Source organism: Etheostoma spectabile, chromosome 22 (genome assembly GCF_008692095.1).
Source record: "Etheostoma spectabile isolate EspeVRDwgs_2016 chromosome 22, UIUC_Espe_1.0, whole genome shotgun sequence".
Taxonomy (NCBI): domain Eukaryota; kingdom Metazoa; phylum Chordata; class Actinopteri; order Perciformes; family Percidae; genus Etheostoma; species Etheostoma spectabile.
The window spans coordinates 18,267,214-18,288,263 of record NC_045754.1 but is presented as its reverse complement, the minus strand read 5'-3'; the positions used below and the strand labels follow the sequence as shown (position 1 = coordinate 18,288,263).

Sequence of the window (21,050 nt, the reverse complement as noted above, 5' to 3'; positions counted from 1 at the left end):
ATGCTTTTACGTAGTATCTTCCAGTGAATCGCCATTAGATCAACTGGTTGGTACAAATGCGCGTTTGACATCGGGCATTATTTTTTAAACCAAACCAATACCCCGCTGCTGTAGTGTGTAGATTGCTTTAAGAGTTAGAGCAACACAAGCAGTCAGCCAACTCAGATGTAGGGAAGACATATGTACAGACAGCATGGACCCGCACCGAACACACGTACTCTACACGCAAGGTAAAAGATGAGCAGAGTTCGAAGGCAGCTCTTAATCATATATTGATCAATTTATTCATTCTGTCAGGACACGTTTCCCCCGTTGTCCCAAAGTCTTACACAAGAAGTCATTGTGAGATGTCCAATTGGTTTTGACCAGAAAACAGAAAAGAAAGAAAAAGCAGTATGTGGTCATGAAAACAGACACACATTCAAAGACTGCTCGCCATGACAGCGAGGACACTACATGTTTGCTGAAGCCAATTGGATTTTCCAATTACCCACCAGATTTCCCAAAGAGTTCCCAAATGGACTGTACCATTTGAATTTTTTCTTTTTTTTTTAAAGGTTTTTCTTAGATTTAATTGTACCTGGAGGTAAGGGTTGGGGGAATTGGGGTACACTGAAAATAAACAAAAATAAATGCAAACAGTATTTTCAAGAGAAAACGTCCTCCTCAGCTTCTGAGGGGTTTCGAAGCCACGTTGAGCAGAACCGGTTGGATGTACAGTAAAGTCTCGCATGCACGTTGACACAGGCACTGATCTTGACATGGTGTCTCACGTTGTGGGTCCTTAGTCAGGAGACAAGAGCATTCTGGGAACTGTGAGCTCTCTCAAACAAGGCAGTCAACAGGATTCTTTAAAAAAAAAAAAAGTCTGTCCATTCACAAATAACCATACAGAATGACCATTTTGGATGCACACTTCTTTAAACTGAGGGGGATATGGGCCAAGGACAAAAACATCAAATCCAGTAACAAGCTATCAAGCTCATAATTCGCCTGATTTCTGTCATATGGAAATGATAAAAAGTAACAGTAACAAATATCTTATAACACAAAAAAAATAGTGGCTTTACTCCAGAACCTTCCGACATCTGTTTACGATACAATACATTACTCTCAATACAGGCTGACCCTAGTGTATATTCTGTCCAGAATGGCTCAGCAAGCCAGTGCTGAGAATTCTGGGTAACATAATAAAAACCATAAAATACCAATCACATGAAGCTCTCAATCAGCTTCTTTTACAAAGAAACAAACAAACAAAAACAAAAGCGGTATACAAATAAAAAAGAAGAGTAAAACAACTCCAAGAACAGCAAAACCAAGCACAAGTAGTATGATGTATATTTAAGGCGAGTTAAAATATTGCAGAATAATTTGGCCCCTGTGTCTCAAACAGACTGCCACAACAGTCAGAGCTCCCCGACTCTTAATTGCTTCAAAGATCCAGGGAAAGGAAGGAAGGATGAACTGAAACGGAGAGAGGGGAAAAAAAGAAGAAAAAAAAGAGATCCTCTTTGGAGAGAAATTGATTTTATTTGGTTTCGTTTGGTCTCTTCCTCAGGAGCGTTTTAAAGGGAACAGTGAGGACCCGAAAGAATAAAAAAAAATTTAAAAAAAGGAAGAAAATACAGGAAAGGGATTGACGATTGGTAATGTGATTAACTCGTGTTGATCTTTTTAAGCGCAGTATGAAGCGGGCGGGCACCAAGATCAGAAAATATAAAATTGTTTGTTTTTTTTTTTTTAATCACCAACCTGATATGACAGATGACAATGCAGTGCCCCGTGGGAAGAGTGTGTCCCCGTGAAAGTCCTCTTTCTAGATAAGAGCAGTCTGGCAATGAAATAAAAGTGGAATGGGATAGGAAGTCAAGTTTCTGAGATACAAAGTGATGCCGACCCTCTTTATTTTTTTTTTTATTTTTTTTTTTACTGGGACTGAATGTCATATCAGGCAGAGATCCCCACTACGGTCCCTCTGCTCCCCTGTTTGTTAAAAAGGCTGAGGATTAGCGGAGTCAACTTTGAAGTCCTGGGGCCTCCTTACGTGTGAGGGGCCGCCGACAGGCTGTCCGGTAGTTACTGCGGGTCTGAGCGAAGGTATCAGATCGCCCAAAAAGAGGAGGCGTGGCTGTGTCTTTTCACTACAGATGTCCAAAAGTCCACTGTCCTCCTCTATGAAAGTGGGGGCTGTCATCCTGTTTTAGTTTTTTTGACCTGTTTCATGCTCTCTTTTCATGTCATCTCTCTCTGACCTTTCAGACCCATTCCTGCATGGAGCGTTTGCAGTACAGTATGTGGCGTGGCGTACCCTTCCTCTTGAACTGCACCACGGTGTAGACCAGCACCAGCAGGCACAGCGCGAGCACGCAGGGGATGACGATGGCGATGGCCTTCACCGTGTTGGCCTCGTTGTCCAGCTCGATCACCACCTCCGAGGTGCCGTCATCGGCTGGCGGCCGGCCGGGGTCGATGGGCGTCAGGTCGCAGCCCATGAAGTCCTTTAGGATGGAGCGCGGGTAGCCCGGCTCCACGCGGAGCAACTGGTTGTTGAACTTCCAGTACTCCTTGCCCTTGTAGAAGTAGGTGAAACCTGGGGGAGGGAAACAGAAGAAACACGGTTATCTGAAGGTCATGAACACCTGGTTTAAAGGCAGCGTTTCACCTCTGACCACACCCAACTGTGATGTCACTGTGCACCAGGGCCGGGCGACATAGAGAAATCAAATGTCACCCCAATGTCGATGTTGCGACGATAGTGTTTGGTTGACTATTGGTGCTTTAAGTAAATGTTCTTTACACAATGTGATGTTTGAAAAATATTCTCCAGAAATGATTTAATGACTTAGTGGGTAAAGGTAAATAATAGAAGAGCTAGAAAAGTCTGAGTCTAGAAAATGACATCACTTTACTGTAATGCAGCCTGTAAAACCAGGAAAAGACAACACTTACCATATTACGGTATTATCTAGTCTCACATCGAGATATCGACATAACGTCGATATATTGCCCAGCCCTATGGTGTACTGACTCAACCCAGAGTACACTTATTTACAAGATGATCATGTGTTTTGTGTAAAATCTTAATTTGTAAGTAACTAGTTCAGAAAGTCATCAAATAAATGCAGTATATAATACAAAGAGTATCATACAATAGTACCTCAAAATTGTACATGGGAACAGTACTTGAGTAAATAAATACTGTACATTTTTTTCATTTTATTTGTTAGGGACCATGCACAATATTTAACATAAACTTCCATTCGATGCATTGTACCAGAGTTAGCCTTCGGCTAATTTACATTGGCAGTCCCTTGGCAGTAAATGTACTTAATGTTACAATCCACCACTGATCTTCGTGTTGGAGCCAGTTGGTTGTTTGGTTGGCCAAAACACAACTCAATTATTTCTGATAAACAACTTAAAACATAGTAAAATGTCTGTGTGCTTTAGGTTGCTCATAGTATGTCTGCCAAGCAGGGCAAAGTTTAGCTCAATTTTAATTCAGGGTGAGCATGTTTTTTCTAATTAAAGTAGGGCTGCTCAAAACTTTTTGGTGAATATTGGCAACTCATTGACTTTTGAAAAGATGTTGCAATTATTGAACTTCAGAAAAAACCAAACAGTTAAACAAATTAACAGTGAAAAGACCTTGAACTGTGAAATTTCCCTTAAAGGGTAACTACTGTTTCTTCAACCTGGTCAACCAGCTTGTATTTACCTTCACAAAAGTGAATGTTTTGCCACTGACATGCTCAGCTTGGTATTTTAGGTGTCTGACAACATTATGGAAAGGAACCTTTGACCTTTAAAACCTCTTGGAGACCTTTCTGTTCAACCAGAAACAGCTCTGAAGTCGCTAGCGCTAAAACCACCAGACTCCAATTTAAAAAACATTACATTTAGAGCCAACATGGTTTCACATATAAAATCAGTAAACTGTGTTTATTTCAACCAAACCTAGAGTTGTGATGGTTGGAAAAGTGGAAAGTAAATACTGTTTATTTACATTGGGTCTGGATTTATGAATGTACGTTGGCAACAGTAGGCTAATTCACAAGGGTACTATTTTATGTGTGAGCTAATATTATCTGTTCATGTGCTCTGCAAGAGTCATGTTTCTGTTTATTGAATGTGTTATTTAGTGCAAATATATAACTGAGAATGTAGTTTAATCTCAGTGATGGTATATTGTTATTAGTACATTATTACTTCATTACATTACCCTATTAGGTTATTACTGTCGCTCTGTTGAGGGAAACCGTTCCACTGTAACATCTGATTGAGTCAAACTGCCACTTTGCTCATTTGAAAGCCATAATGTCTCTCTTTTATGGGTGGGCCAAATTCTCTAGGTGGGCAAAGCAGAGAAAGGGAAAGTAACCTTGCCCCTTATGACCTCATGAGGAGCAAGATTCCAGATCGGCCCTTCTGAGCTTTCATTTTCTCAAAGGCAGAGCAGGATACCCAGGGCTTTGTTTGCACCTATCACCATTTCTAGCCCCTGGGGGACCATAGGCACGCTGGGGGAACTGATATTAATGTTAAAAACCTCATAAAGTGAAATGTTCATGCCATGGGACCTTTAACTGTTAGCCCATACTAGTAGAAAGAGATATAGTAAAATAAAAAGTGCTTACTCCCCTTCCCCCTGAAGACGATATCAGCGTCAGCCGCAATGTTTTACTGTAAACATCGTCAACTGCCAATTTAGGGGACATCGCCCAAGCCTACTATTCCCCAATTAACTTTTTTTTTGTCATTCAAAACACAAGACAAGTTTAACGTAACGTGCAAAATAATTGTTTTTTCCTTAATACTTAGGTTTTTTGGTTCACAATTAAAAATCGGATTAATGGCACAGCCCTAAATTAAGCATTGAACAAACTTTCCTGTTTAAAGTTCCTGGGGGCAATGTCACGATGTCACCCACATTCATAAGACTACTTACAGGGTGTCAAAAGTTTCCCATCCCACATGCTTAATTTGACTAAAAAGAGGAATAAAAAATCATGTTGGAAATTTATTTTAATACCTAAATTAAAAAATGAGGTAAAACCCCACTTTAGGACACCAATTTTTTGTGAATGAATAACTATTGTAAATAAATAATTTTTCTTATTTAAATACAGGGGTCATAAGTATAACATACCCCTATGTTAAATTCCCATAGAGGCAGGCAGATTTATTATTAAAGGCCGGGTTATTTCCTGGATTCAGGATTTTATGCATCCTGATAAAATTTCCCCTTGGCCTGTTAGAATTAAAATAGCCCCACATCATCACTTTACTCTTCACCATGCTTAGAGATAGGCATGGGATACTTTCTATAAAATCATCTCAATGCAAAAAAAAACAGGTATTAGTTAACTAAAATAAAACATCCCTATCTCTAAGCATGGTGAAGGGTATGTGATGATGGGGCTATTTTAATTCTAAAGGCCAAGGGAACTTTATCAGGATGCAAATATCCTGAATCCAGGAAATAACTGGCCTTTAATAATAAAAATCTGCCTGCCTCTATGGGAATTTAACATAGGGGTATGTACTTATGACCCCTGTATTTAAATAAGAACATTTATTATTTCAATACGTTATTCTTCACAAAGAAAATTGGTGTCCTTAAAGGTTGGATTTTACCTCATTTTTTAATTTAGGTATTTAAATAAATTTCCAAAACATGATTTTTTATTCCTCTTTTTAGTCAACTTAAGCATGTGTATGTAAATTTTGAGCACCACTGTACACAGTGAGTCAGTGTTCATGTTTTGATTCCCTCCACTTGAGTAAAAAAAAAAAAAAAAAAATGAATGAAAGTTATGAAAATGGTGACAGAAGCTAAAAGATATTTTTCAAAACACATATCACACCCATTCCATTTTGACAGTGAATAAATTGTAAATAACAATATCAAGTTTAAAAAAAAGAAGGAATTTTTGTCTTAATATGACACTTTCCGTGTGCCTTAGTGTGAAAATGCAGTGATATATGTTTGTCCGTGTTGACATAATACATTACTGCCTTCAGCAAGTTACTTTCCAAAACACTTTTTTGGGAAAATATGTTCCGTGTAAAACTGGGCACGACAGCCTGGCTGTTTTTCAAGCTCTCCTCTTCCTCGCTGGCCCCATTAACACTTTGTTTCTGGAGATTTATTATTCATGCATTCTGTTCTCGGGAAAACAATATGGGAGGAAATGCTCTAAAATTCCAGTCCGATGGCGAGACGGCTATTGTAAAAGCCAGCACTTCTTCCTAAATGACTTGTTAGGTGAAGATGGATCTGGTGAGGAAGCGAAGTTGCACAGGACAAAGTTTTAAAAGATTCATCTTGGGAGGAGAGGACATGGTACGCAAAGGAAAAGGAAGAGCTCATAAACTCGTTGAATCTGTGTAGTTCCTTTGCATATGTCTTTTTGTGGACCAAAAACTGTTTTTTTAGTGTTTAGAATGTAACTGTAACCAAATTTGTTTGCAATTTTGATCCAATACGTTTCCTATATCTGCAAAAAACGCTTTTTAGCAAAGTCCAAGGACATCTGAAAGCAGCAACTCCAATTCAAATTCCTGTCTATGTAATATTTTATATTTTTGGTGTTCATTGCCCATACATTGGGAATCTTATAACTCATTCATGAACATTAGGAAATTACAAAGATCATGTTGAGGAAAACCAACTTTCTTGCAGAGAGAAGATGGAGCCGGGACGCGATTAGCTCAGCCAAATAATTAGCTTAGCTAAATAATTAAGACTGGAAGCTGGAGGAAATAGTTAGCTTGGCTCTGTCCACAGAAAGCTCTCGAATTACCACATTGTATGTCTTATGTCGGGTCTTTTATGGTGATTTGCGTGCTATAACTATTTTACCGCTCCTAAAAAAAGAAAAGAGCGAGGAGCACTTGAAGTCTTGTAGTCAGAAATAGCTACTCTATATAACATCCTCTAAAACCACAAATAGTTTTTTAGTTTTTACATTGCTGTTGTGTACAGATCCAAAGAGATACAAATTGTTAATCAGTGAGCTTTAGATCTGCGGGCAGGCTAATTTTCTTGCTGTTTTCCCCTGCTCCCAGTCTTTATGCCAGCCCAAGCTTTATACTTAGCGTACAGATCATAGACTGTAAAAAAAGATATATACAGTCATTGAAATAAACATAAGAGTGGTATCAATCTTCTTATCCATCTTTTGACGAGCTTAATAGCTTAATATTTACATAAAATATCAAATTATTCCTTTAATGTAAAACATGCACAGGACTTCCTTTCATGAAGAGTCCCAGCCTGGTCCGTAAAACCAGACTAGGTACAGTCTGAGTAACATGCGGTTGTGCAGGCAATGTAACACACACCAATCTACACACACCCTTCAGACTCTCATTTAGAGTTCAGCCTGAGTATTGTGTTTAGCTGAAGAAATGTAACCCCTTTTGGGATTTTTTTTTTTTCTCCTCTTTCCAATCTGGCACCAGCTTCTGCTACACTTTTCTCCTACATTTAACACAAATGAAGTGAAAAAAGAAGTTATTTAGAGACTGAGAAATCCAGATGAAGCAACAGTTAGATGGGCTTCCTGAGCACGAACACACATTACTGTGACTAGTGTGATTATTAAGGGAGGGAGAGAGAGGGGATGGAGGATGAGAGGTGAGGCAGCCTGAGCTTTTCTGGGTTAGAGCTAGGTCAACATCGCCCCGGGGCCCCTACTCTGAAACGTGTTGCCTAACACAGACTATCTTCGGCTGCAGCAGTAGACTCAATTAATGCCTGCTTATCTGGGTCAATGTTATGAGCGTGCCATTTGACACACTGTCTGCAAACAGTTACTGCGCCAAATAAACACAGGCCGACACAAATACCAGCAGAAATACACGTGATGCACACAAACACCCATCAGCTCCTGGATATCAATCCACCCTTCATGCTCCGACTGATGCCCGCTCCGCCTGGCCTGACCGGTAGACACGCCCGGCTACAGATCTGGCAGCAGATCCACGGAACAGATGGCCAGAGCGTTCAGCACCACCTGCCCTGCTTTTTCCAACCCATGTGATGCCAGGACCAGGCCTTAAAACCCACCTGGCATTATGCATCCAACGGGGAAAGCTTTTTTCCCTCTTCACACTATCTTACTAGCCTATGGGTGAGATCTTTGAGAGTCATAAATCCCGCCTCCTCACCCTCTGCCAGGGCCAACTGGCTTAAACCGGAATGAGCGCCCAGCGGTGGTCTTGTCCTTTCTGGTTTCCACGATCCTGCTCCAACTGGGTTTCATGGCACACTGAGCAAGATATGCCGATGATGGAACATTCTGCTTGTGAAACAATTCAAAACTGACCTCTTTTTATCTTTCATTTGCTTTACACAAACACTCTTTCAGTCGGTTTCCCCTGATATTGCATGTATGGAAGTGTGCCACCCACTAAAACTCAGTATAATAACTGGGGCAAATTTCAATCAATGCCACCCTGGTTTACCTCCAGCATAGCGTGTGCCAGGGACCAGCTGAAATCAATGCTGCCTGGCACATGAAGCGTGCTGTTATTGCCAAATCAGAGTATCGGGCAGGACAACGCGTACCATTGGCTTTGTCGACGAAGGCCCCCTGTGGCGAATCAGGCACACCTCTCCACACTGTGACGGGCTTGGGGTAGCCGGGGTCCATGGTTCTCATTTCCTCATTGTAACGCCAGTACCTAAACAGGAACAAAGGATGAGCAGCAGGAAGACATAGCAGATCCTGTACGTCTAGGAATGCAGGAAGAACTACGTTAACAGATGGTGCGTTATTTCATATCTTGTATTTTAATACCACGTCTGAATATCTCTGTCTAGGCTGCTTTCACTTTGACCATTTAAAAAAAAAAAATCTGTCTCTCACCAGTCCCCCAACAGTATGGAAGTGCAATACTAAATTGTCAATCATATGCAGCGACCTTTAAGCCACCAGGCATGTTAGACCTCCACTACCGTCATAAAAACAAGAAATGAGAGAATATCTTTTTTGTTTTAGATTTTTTTTTTTTTTTTTTGCCTACTAATTAATAGGACAGCTGTAAACAGGAAGGGGGGGGGGGGGAGAGAGAGAGAGTGGGAGCAATGCACAGCAAAGGGCCGCGGGTTGGAATTGAATCCTGTCCGCCGCGGTAAGTTCTGAGCCTTGGCACACAGGGCGCACGCTCAACGAGGTGAGCTACCAGGGCCCCTTGTGAGGAAACATCTTTTGGAAGAATGGTGTTCATCCCTCCAGCAGAGCTGCAGTTTTCAACTTTCAAAGTTTCCTTATTGTTTGTTAAAACAGTGTTCTTCCTTCATCTGCGCCCACCTGTCCCCTTTAAAGAAGTAGGTCTTGGCCACATCCTCCCACCACACAGCCGTCTCGATGCTCTGGGCCGGCATGCCGTGGCCGAACTGGCTGATGTCCTTGGGGTATCCGGACTGCAACACCGTGTCCTTAAACACCCAGAACTGCTTCCCTGCACATCAAGAAAGAGAGGGAAAAATAAATTACAAAAAGGAGGACAAGTAACAGCTGGGATTACCCTCCAGGAGCAACACAGAAGAAGGGCAGATTTAGAAGGACAGATACAAGCCTTGTAACAAATGGCAGGCAATAACCTGTTGCCTTGTATTACTGTATTTGATGTTGATGCCTCCTTAATTTAAAATAGGACACAGAGATGGTGACAAGTTCTCCCTGCCCTTGCTTGGAGGAACTTTTCAGCGCTGGCAAACTGAGCCGGTAACTGCTCAGCTGAGATATTAAAAAAAAGACACAGCTACGCCCCTTTTGTCCCAAAGCAACGAAAATTGGTGACCAAAGAGTCACAGTAAAACATATTTTTTTTAAGTTTCCGAGCCCCAAGGAGCCAAACAAATACCTGGGGTCTCATTTATAATTGTGGCGTCCGCACAAAACGGGGCTGAAAATGTGCGTACACCACTTCCCACACATATGTTGTGATTTGTAAAAAGTAAACAAACTGGAAGGCAGAATGTGTGGTCCTCGACGCAAACTCTGACCCGTGTGTACGCACCTCTGAGAGCCCATAGGGAATTGGTGACGCAGATGGTGAGGTGGTGAACTGATGTCAGACTGCACAAAGTACATGTTACTCGTAATATTAGACTGTCAGTATTGATGCCTCACACACGTTTTTTCTCTCCATATCATCCATATTATCATGAAGAGAAATCCAGCTGTGCTATTTGCGCTTGTACTTTAGTGATTATTGCTCCATAAACACTTTGTAAAATCCTACTTAAATCTTAAATCAAAACTTGTTCTTAATATTTAATCACATTGTCTGCTACGGGGTGCAGGAGGATGAGATGGCCCGACTCCATGAATTACATGATAGCATCAAATACCCTACCATTAGATAACAGCAGAACACAGTGGAAATAACTAAATATCTCTTTAATACTCCACATATATCATCAAATGTCAAAGTCTAAAAATACAGCCGTTAAGCTACATCGTTACACTTAATGTCATCGGTTTGAACTTTAATACTGTTGGTGACAAAACCTGCATGAAGAAAAGTAGAAAAACACGCCTATTAGACTTTCATCTTTGAATTGTATCTCTGGGTGGGGGATACCACTAGTTGATGCTGTGATTTTGGCAAGGTGTTAACAATCACTCTTATTGCTGTAATCATATACTGTAAATACTGCGGTGACACCCGTGCGTAAAGCTGCATGACGGCACTGCTGGAGGACTACGGCAACCGAAGAATCAGGAGAGAAAGAGACTTCAGGGACCATGACGACGACTGGCTAATGTGCTGATTTAAATTCCCTAAAGCTGCGCTCTTGGATCTATTTACTGCATTGGGCCCAGTAGAGAGGGCAAGGCGTCAGAACCGTGCCATCTCGGTCCAAATACAGGTCCTCGCCACTCTGGGGGCAACCAGCTGTTTCCAGACAGCAAAGTGTTTCATATAAATATTGTAATCTTCAACTTTATTACTAAGGCTTGAATATATTATAAAGTTCTGTTAAAGCTTATCATATAGGTCTGGTATATATTGAAGCTGTCCCAGAGTGCCTTAGAGTGCCAGAGTGCGTTTTCTCCGCCAGTCGTCATGATTCGGCGTCACGAAAGAACAACTGCCAGGGTCATTAATATCCTGAAAAGCATTCATTAGGTGCTTGCACTGACTATTTATGGTTAAAAATGGGCGTGTACAGGGCAGGAGGAGAGGCTGATTCACGTAAGCACACTTGTGGGTAATCTGTGATTTATAAAGGGAACATTGCTAACAGATATATACGTACTCACAGAAATCTTTGGGCGAATGATCCTTTAAGTAAGGATCCTACACAATGTTTTATAAATGAGACCCCTGAACTTTAGAATGTTTCTGGAAGGACTGTAATAATGTTGCTAACAAATCAAATAGAAACATGCAATATGTTCTATATTTTTTATTTTTTTGTCCGTGTGTCCGTCTTCTCCTTTCTCCTAAACCCTCATTCCTGTGCAGTAATTAGGTCAAACAGCATGTTTTTGACACAGTTTGACCCCAGAAAGTTCTCTTCTCCTTCATTGGTGGAGGGTGCACCAGAAGGAAGTGGGTGGGGGATGAGCGGAAGAGTAGTGGGGCACAGGACAAAGAAAAGAGAAAAAGTTGGAATGACAAAAAGTTAGAGAGAGAGGGGGGGGGGGAAAACAAAGGATATCAAATATAATAATTATTTCCTGACTAATGTCACACACTACAGTATTTTGTTTTATCATACCCCTTTCAGACAATTTCATTTAATGAATCATTGGAAGCCTAAGGCTGTCAACATTCAATATTCCATGCAGGGAAAACTCATCACAGACTATGAAAATGATAATATCTGTAAATTACTTTTCTACTTAGTCTTATTAAAAAATTAAATAATTGTCTCTCTCTGGGATCTAAAACCCTCAGGTAGAGATGTTTTGTTGGAGTAAAGATGGAAACTAAGCAGAGAAAACAAAAGGCTAAAAAAAGGAAGGGAAAATAGGAATGGTGTGTATGTTTTTGCTAAACCATTTTTTTAATGAATCAGGTTTAATATTATTTTCTCTACTTGAATGGTAGATTAACCTGACAGACTATGAGGGACCTTACCTTTAAGATGACCTGCACAATTTTCTTTAACAAATACCGGAAAGGGGTGTGAAAAAAGCAGACATGATCCCAGCACTCATTCTTCTGTTTCTTTTTTGTTTTTTTTATAAAGGCTACACGTCTGACATTTAGCCTTCAAAATGAGTTCACACTATACGGTTGAGGTGAAGGAGGGAGATTTATTGATGGAAAGTAGAAACGGTAGTGGGGAAGGAGAGACCTGCAGTGGCCTCTTTTTGGAAAGGAAATTCCTGTCCTTTCACTTCTTTCTGTTACAGTGCTCCACTCATTCAGAGTCCCACTTCCTCTGGCCCTGACACACACACCACACACACACACACACACACACACACACACACACACACACACACACACACACACACACACACACACACACACACACACACACACACACACACACACACACACACACACGCAGACAGACAGACAGACAGACAGACAAACACACACCAACAGAAAGACGCACACACACACAGAAAGACACACGCAGACAGACAGACAGACAGACACAGATTAATAGTCTCCTATCCCAAAAAAAGCAAAAAAATCCCTTCTCTGTATCCTATATTTAATGGTATTCTCCTGTCTTTTAAATTTATATATATATATATATATATATATATATATATATATATATATATATATATATATATAATATACATACTGTATATATAGATAGATAGATGCTTTGATGTAGTGAGAGCCCCGACATCTGCGTGAATGTAGCAACTAATCCCCTGCTTGCCCTCAACACCATTTGAAGAGTGTTATATAACATGAAGATGTGTTACAAAAAGAGACCCCTCCTCTTTACACATGCCACGCACAAACACATGCCGTACAGCCAAATAAATCAAACGTGTATGTATGTGTGTACTGAAATTGTTATGCATGCTTACACGCACATACACCAGAATTTCTAATGTGACCCAAGGAAAAATTGCCTCGTGGCCAAATTGAAATCCTTGACATGGACATGCCAATGCTATCATAAGTGCAATAAGCTAATATCGACAGATATATTGGCCCGACCGATTCCTTTATCTGTCAGCTTTAATACTACAAAAAACCCACCCCTCTCAGACATGTCTGCATGAGGTAAATGAAACAAGCATCCCCGACTGTCCTCTGACACAAAAAGCACCAATCTAGCTCTGATTGGATCCGGCCTCCCAGGAGGAAAACGCACGTTGACATATAGCTCCTGATGCATGTGTCGGGTGCTTCTGTGTAAGTCTGCAACTGCCATAATTTGATTGGATTAATTCAATTAAAATTCCTAATGACTAATCAAATAGTTATATTTTGATATCCCCTTATTCCTCAAATAAAGACCAGTAGTCCGGTCTGGTAGGTAGTGGCCGGGGGCGTGGTCAAAACAGACAAAAAGGAAAAATGAATGTTGATAATCTTCTAAGTGCCTTTCATACAATGTGAATTCAGGTTTATTGTAATGTACATTTTTACCAATTTAATTTAAACGATTCAACAGTATATTCATGCTTTGTTTTTCTAGGTTATTGTAGTAAAGTAAAGTAAAGTATTATTGTCCTACCGGTGTTTTAGTCAATGCGGCAATAATACACAATAATACTTTACTTTACTTTACAATAACCTAGAAAAACAAAGCATGAATATACTGTTGAATCGTTTAAATTAAATTGGTAAAAATGTACATTACAATAAACAGATGGCAGTAGCTACATTGGAAAAGAAAATGACGGACGGACAAAACGAGAAGAGTTTTAAAGTATGCGGAGGAAAACTCGGGTGAAAAAGCTGCGAGACATTTTGACATTGACCCCAGGAGAATCCGGGACTGGAAGAACCAGAAGGATGAGCTGACGAGATTAGCCGACAGGAGCAGAGCACGGTGAGCCAGCTGGAGGTGGGAGGACAAAGGTTAGCTTGGAGCTAGAAAGGGAGCAGGCTAGCTACCGTCTGGAACATTCAGATACTGGTGTACTGTATGCTCTTATTGTAATCTTAGTACTTTTATTTGTTATACATACCCGGTACATTTACAGGGTTCAAACTGACACAATGGGGGTGTTGGATTATTTCTGACCCACATTGCTCTGTCGCCCCTTCTGGGTGTTGTTGTAGCTATCTGGGGATATTTTTGCAAAAATTTATAAAAGAATTAATGATCTCCGTACACTGGAACGCTACGGCTTTTCATTTAAAACAATTATACTTATCAAACAGATGGAATTAGAAACAAAGACCTGCCTCTAACAGAAGCCTGCTTCAAATAAAAGCCGGGTACTTTCTCCGGTTCAGGTAAGTAAAGGCCCCGGCTTTTATTTGAGGAATTATGGTATACAGCTTTTACGTATAATTGTTCAAAATCTGTTTGTATGCTGTTATCAACATCAAGAACTTTGATTACATTGTTTTCACACAAAAAAATCAGAAGAATAGAATGTATAAGAAGACTAGAAACAGGCAAACACGGCCTCAAAATTGGCACAAAGCTGCTCTGTAAGAATGAAGAACACATGCTGAATGTATACCAGTGGTGTCCGCTGGCTGACCCGCTCTGTGTTGCCCTAACAGCACTAAAGTAATCAGCGTCTCATCCATGACTTCAGTGCAAACTAGACTCTAAAGCCTCCATCTGTGCATTTATTTTCGGTGAATTCATCAGACAAGGCAAGGTTAGAGGATATTCCCAACCCCCTGGTCAGACGAGGACCTAGAGTGCTGCATTTTGTTTTTCTGACCAACTTTCTTCCTAATGTTTTATTCCAAATGGGGACAGACAGAATAAGGCCTTCTGGGAAATCAGCGCTGCGTGTTCAAATGAAAAATGGCATTCGGTTAGTTTAAATTGTCTAAATCTGTGTGCAATCCTGCTGCCATACCCAGCCCGGTAAAAGAGCAGGGTGGAGGATAAAACACTGAAATCAAACTTGTGGCACATACAAGACCAGCAGTCTGCATTTCCAGGAATTGTTTTGTGATGGAAATAGAAACAGGTTGGAGTGAAGATTTGTAGTTTTTAATCTCAGCAGACTTTCACTGCTAGCCTCCAAATCCTTTCATCAACACACTCTTTCTCCCTCGCTGTCTTTCGTCCTCTCTGGAGTGTATGCAAATAGGAGTTTACAGGACTGCAGTGCTTGTTTGCCGTTTCTTTTAAGTGGCTTTGCGGCTTTAGACACAATTAGCTTTGAATCTCTCAGTTTTTGGGCAAGATTAGTCTAGATTTGATTATGTGGATTAATCTCTTCAGAAAGGTAACAAAAAAAAATAATAATCTACTGAAACAGACGTATTGGAGCTTTCTCGGCACACACCATGACAGTGATTTCCAAGAGTTCTGCATACTAATCATGTTTAGCTACGGTTGAAGATTTAAACTAAAACATATTACTAAACACCAGTCTTATTAAAAGTCAAAACTGGTGGATTATGGCGGATTTTCCAACCAAGTGAGCAAAGCATTTCTTTAATCTTCCACAGATTTACATTGAAATCCACACAAACCCACACCCACACCCACATCCGTTATTAAAAGATAAAAACCCTTGTTTCTAAATACAGGCACAGTTAGAAAACACATGCTTATACTGCAATACTTAATAAATAATAAATAATAAAAAAGACAACATGACAGCCGTGTACACAGAACGTATCTTTCAAATCCCTGTGAATGAATAATACAGACTGAGCTGGATGAAGATAAGTCCAAGCTTTCAGATGTGCCCTCAATGGAAAAGTGTTTTACACAGCGGGGTTTTCCCTGCTGTTATACGGTGTAGGCGCAACGCCTAAGAGTATGAACGTAAAAACAATATGCAGAGAATCTAGATGAGCCTACACACGGGACTGGCATCCGCTCGTTGTCTTCCGCACCCACATGATGGTTCTCGTGCACAGTGGCACAGCCACACACACGCTAACACCAGGCATGTTGCGAACACAGTGGCAGCTGGAGCTCACACATAAATGCAACAACCACGGGCTACAACCTGCTGGTTAGGGGCGCCTGGGTAGCTTACCTGGTTAAGCAATCGTCCCATGTACAGAGGCTCAGTCCTTGCTGCAGCGACCGTAGGTTTGATTCCGACCTGCATCCCTTAGCTGCATGTTATCCCCCCCCCCCCCTTTCATGTCTAAGCTGCACTATATGCCACTCCTCCAAGTTTTGCTTTAGTGATCTCTCCCTCTCTGCGACCTATTTTATATAGTCTACGGCTGCAACTGGCAACTACTAAGCTTCATGAAAATAATCGCGCAATGACGTCACCAAAATGCAATTGAGCATATGCTGCCATTTGAACCTAAGCGCTCTTAAAACTCAGGGAAAACCCTGAACAGTGATGATGGGGGTGAAGCACGTGAGCTTACCTTTGAAAAAGACAAACTTGCCCTCGCTGTTCTCGTAGACGGCGTCTATCTTGGGTGGCAGGCCCCTCCAGAAAACACTGATGAGCATGGGGTACCCTGGCATTACAGAGTTATCTCTCACCCGCCAAAACCAGTGATCCTGAAAGAGAACAAACCACACTGTTAGGAAACAGAGACACGCATGGTCAAAGTCACTTAAACATTTCTTGACACCAAAACAACAAAGTCCCCTAAACCGGGGGGAAAAAAATGTAATGAATTCTGCACACTGTTACACAGTTGGCGGTATATTAGAACATCTGATCAGCAGTAAACTGAGATCAGCTCCTCAAAAAAAAAAAAAAAAAGCCTGCATAGCGATGATCAACTCAAGCTGCCGGTGTGATAACCCTGATGGCAAATGTATTTTCTCAGGTTGCTTGGAAAGCCCATGAGACCATCGCTACGCACACAGAACTTGAAGAACATACTGGGAAAACTATCAAGTAAAGTAACGGGGGCAAAGTGATAGCCAGGAGCTTTATGAGAAGCCAAGAAGTCTCTTATTTCCTTCGGGGAGGGGAGGGGAACGTGAGCGTGGCCAAGTGGAAGGTGTGTCTTTTTGATGTTGGATGAAACTTGATGACAGAGGGAGCCGGGGGGGAGACCCAGCTGTGAAAGCCATTAGGACACAGCTAGATGTCCCACCCTTTGGCAATGAACGGCCAATTGCGTCTCCCGAACTGGCTGAGCGCTCAGGCCAAAAAAGCCTGACCTCATAGCGAGGGAGGCAGAGACAGAGAGAGGGGGGACAACACATCATCACACCCTGCCTCATTTACAGTGAAAGCTAAATAAACAGCCCATTTATCAAACACTCTCTCCGCTGCTCTATTTCTCCCTCTCTGTCTAATCCAATTGTTTCTCTGGGACTCTCCTCTCTCCCTGGACTCTTCCTCTTCTTTCTTTTCATTTCCCTCTTGTCTCTCATTCTAATTCCCCCTCTCCTCCCCTCCCTCTCTCGCTCTAAACTGTACCTACTGCCTCCACAGATTTCAATTGTTCCGAATTTTCTTCTGTGCACGGCCCGGCCCAGTAATTGAAAACAGATCAAAACTGTGAAATCCGACCCATTTGAATCCCTTTGACTTTATACAAGAGAAAATGTTCGTTCTCCCAGCCTACTGTCCCACTCCCACTCTGAACGATAAAGCCCAGACTTCACTTCTAGAAGATTTCAGCTGGCTCTTTGCAATTACAGGAACGCCTAGAATAATCACAACAACTTTAGTCTTAGCAGAAGTTGGAAATGTTAGATCTCAAATTGTTCATGTTCTCTGCTTTGAGAGAAAGGGCAATATGCAGGGGCTGCCACGCATACTGTGTCAAGATAATGCATGCAAAAGCAATAAGGTTAAATTACCATACACTCTGTATAGGAATACAAATTCTGGACTGCTTAACGGCATTAACAAACTGTACCTACTGATGACTTTTAGCTGTTTGTGATGTGGAACGCAAACTGGAGAAAATGCCCTGTGAGTTGAGTGAGTTTGGAGTTAATACTGTACAGCACATCCCTTTACTGCATTAGGTCGTTGGCCTGCTGAGTTGACTGGAGCTTCAGAACAGGTAAATGATGCTTTGCCTTTAAGTGTTCCCGAAATAAAAAGGTATTTGTACACAGGTCAAGTGATGAGAACTTTACTTCATGGGTGCTCTGCTGGGAGATTATTGTGAAATATAACTGGCAAAAACCCAAAATGCAAGCATAAACCATGAATTGATGAATTACTGATCGGGCCTACTACCGGGGCCCAAGTGACATTTCTTGTTGGAAAGTCAATCAGATGACTGAAAGAGACTCTAAATAACTACAAAGATATTATTTTAGTAATAAAGCATTTGAATGTACTTTGTCTCATACATTATAAAAAAAGTCCTAAAAATCTGAACATCATTCATTTATTTCAGTAGAGGTACATCATTTATCCATTGCACGCAGATTTTCTCTTTTATACAGTACTCTCACACACACCTTCGCAGGTACGTATTGAATAAAGAACGGAGGATGTTGGTGTCTTCACATCACCTTTAGTTTAATTTAGAAAGGTAAAATGATCCACACGTTGCTATACAAAGCCTGGACTCCTTTTTTTTTTTAAATCAACTTAAGAATTACACTTCAAAATGCCAACTGAGGGATATAAAAAACTGTTTTATTAATCCTTGTTCCCAATTGGCTCTTTCTCTCTGACCAGCCATGTGATTCCTGCTCTTAAAGGCTACTTTTAGTGAGTCACTTGATTAACATGTCTTCACTCACATTAACAAATTCTTCTCTTTTAGCAAAATCGCCCAATCGTCCAGGATTGATGAAACGCCCAAAAAACATAAACTCGATCCCAATGAATTTAAACCTCATTCAGGTCACTGGCGGGTGAGCATCTGCTGCTGCCGTGGGTGTTTATGTGAGTGAAGAGGTGAATATGTTAGGATGTCAGTGCTGCTGACCTCTCACTCGCTCAATGTGACGCACACACTGGCTCAGCTTGACTGAGAGCAGAATGCAGGTGTAAATAATTCAAAGGTGTTGGGGACTATGGTTGAAGCCTGAGAAACCCAAGCCAAAATCCCCTTTTTTGAGTAAAATAACTGAAAAAGAGTTGTTTTATTGGAGTTATTTGTGGGTTTTCTCATCTGACAGCTACTTCCTTGACAGGGACAAAATTGCCCAAACTGCACTAAGATAACTACTACTAGAGCTGGGCAATATATCGATATTATATTGGATTAGATTGGATTATACTTTATTCATCCCACAGCGGGGAAATTTCCTTGTTACAGCAGCAGCATTTTCTACAATAAGAGCAAAAACAAACAAATACACAAGTAAACACAAAAACAAGCAAACAGCAGACAGTGAGCAGAAGATATGGCTGAATGTAAGTGACATCAAATAAAGTAAAGTGCGGTTGCAATAGTACAGAAAAACAATATCGCCGTGTAAGTGAGTGACGTTAAATTAAATTAAGTTAAATATGTAATTAAAATAGTTTAGCAAAAGTAGGTAACCGTAAATAATATATATATATATATATATATATATATATATATATATATATATATATATATATATATATATATATATATATATATCTCAATATCGAGATATGAGACTAGATATTGTCTTAGATTTTGGATATCGTAGTATTGTAATAGACATAAATGTTGTCTTTTCCTGGTTTTAAAGGCTGCATTACAGTAAAGTGATGTCATTTTCTGATCTTACCAGACTGTTGTAACTGTTCCAATATTTGCCTTTCCATATAAGTCATTATATCCACATTACTGATGATTATTTATCAAAAATCTCACTGTGTAAATATTTAGTGAAAGCACCAATAGTCAAGCCCAGCCCTAACTGCTCTTGTTGTAAATATTAAAGTATGGACCTTACATGCAGTCACTACAAGAAGAAGCACAGGTTGAACTTTTCCAACTGCAATGGTTCAGTTTTCTTACTGTTCATTCTCACATGGCAGCTTTACACTGCTTACAAGTCAGCAGAGTAGAGTGCAATATGCAGGCTAAGCTAACTGTCTCCCGGTTGCAGCTTTATATTTAGCTTATATGATAGCGTTCTTGGTGCTCTTTGTTTTTTTTTTTAAATTTGTATTCCTTTGTGTTATTTCTGTGCAAATCTACCGATCTATAACATCTGAAAAAGACAGTATCTGCATGAACTTGATACTACTTCTTGGCAATATTTGACCAAAAGCACTGAACAGTTTAGGGCCAAAATACATTTCTGATCTGCTGCCATAGAACCATGTAGACTTCTAAGGTCGTCTGGGACAAGTCCGCGTCCTGTCCCCAGAGTCGGGACTAAACATGGAGAAGCAGCGTCCAGTGTTTATGCTCCACATATCTGGAACATGCTCCCAGAAAACTGCAGGTCCGCTGCAACTCTCACATCTTTTAAATCAAGGCCTTTCTGTTTGATGCTGCCTTTCTTTAAGTAATTGTTCATTTCTTACACTGCACTATTTATTCTTGTATTTCAAAACTGTCTTATTCTATTGTAGCTGTTTTAAATTCTTAACTGTTTACTGCTCTTTAATGTTTTATGTAAAGCACTTTGAATTGCCTTGCTGATACAAATTAAGCTGCCTTGCCATTTAAAAAGAGGCTATTTATATCGGTAAAAAAATCTCATCGGGGCCATTCAAAGTCTTTCACATCTTCATCTGAGACCACTCAAACTCTTGCTGGACTCTCCATCTCTTTCCTCACAGTTACAGAAAAGCAGAAAGATACTGAGTAGAGCGGACAGCTCACTGCCCGCTTTGCCGCTGTCTTCTCATTAATTGATGTCGGAATCAAAGCTCGTCTCCAACATGAGCGGCCAGTGTGCACAAGTGGTCAATTCTGAACCGCAAGGCCCCAGAATCCCAGAATCCCCTGTTCTAAATCTGTCCACATCAAGGAAGGAAGGTCTCTCAGAGACTGGCGAGACCGTTGTGATTACACTTAAGAGAGGAGGAGGACGAGGGTGGCAGTTTCCCTTATTATAGACTTTCTCA

At 40.7% G+C, this 21,050-nt stretch overlaps 1 protein-coding gene across 2 annotated transcripts in view; it reads right to left on the bottom strand.

Annotated features, from left to right (window-relative positions):
• Positions 1-259: 259 nt before the first annotated feature.
• mmp16a (matrix metallopeptidase 16a (membrane-inserted)) overlaps positions 260-21,050 on the bottom strand; it is a 92,550-nt gene continuing 71,759 nt past the window's right edge. Inside the window, exons 8-11 of one of the 2 annotated variants that reach the window (XM_032503678.1) lie at positions 16,486-16,624; positions 9,324-9,474; positions 8,579-8,694; positions 260-2,593 (exon numbers count right to left, since the gene is read on the bottom strand). In XM_032503678.1, coding sequence (XP_032359569.1) covers positions 2,259-2,593; positions 8,579-8,694; positions 9,324-9,474; positions 16,486-16,624 — 741 coding nt within the window. In that variant the 3' untranslated portion in view covers positions 260-2,258. The remainder of the gene's footprint in view (positions 2,594-8,578; positions 8,695-9,323; positions 9,475-16,485; positions 16,625-21,050) is intronic. The other variant, XM_032503679.1, reaches the window with a different exon arrangement.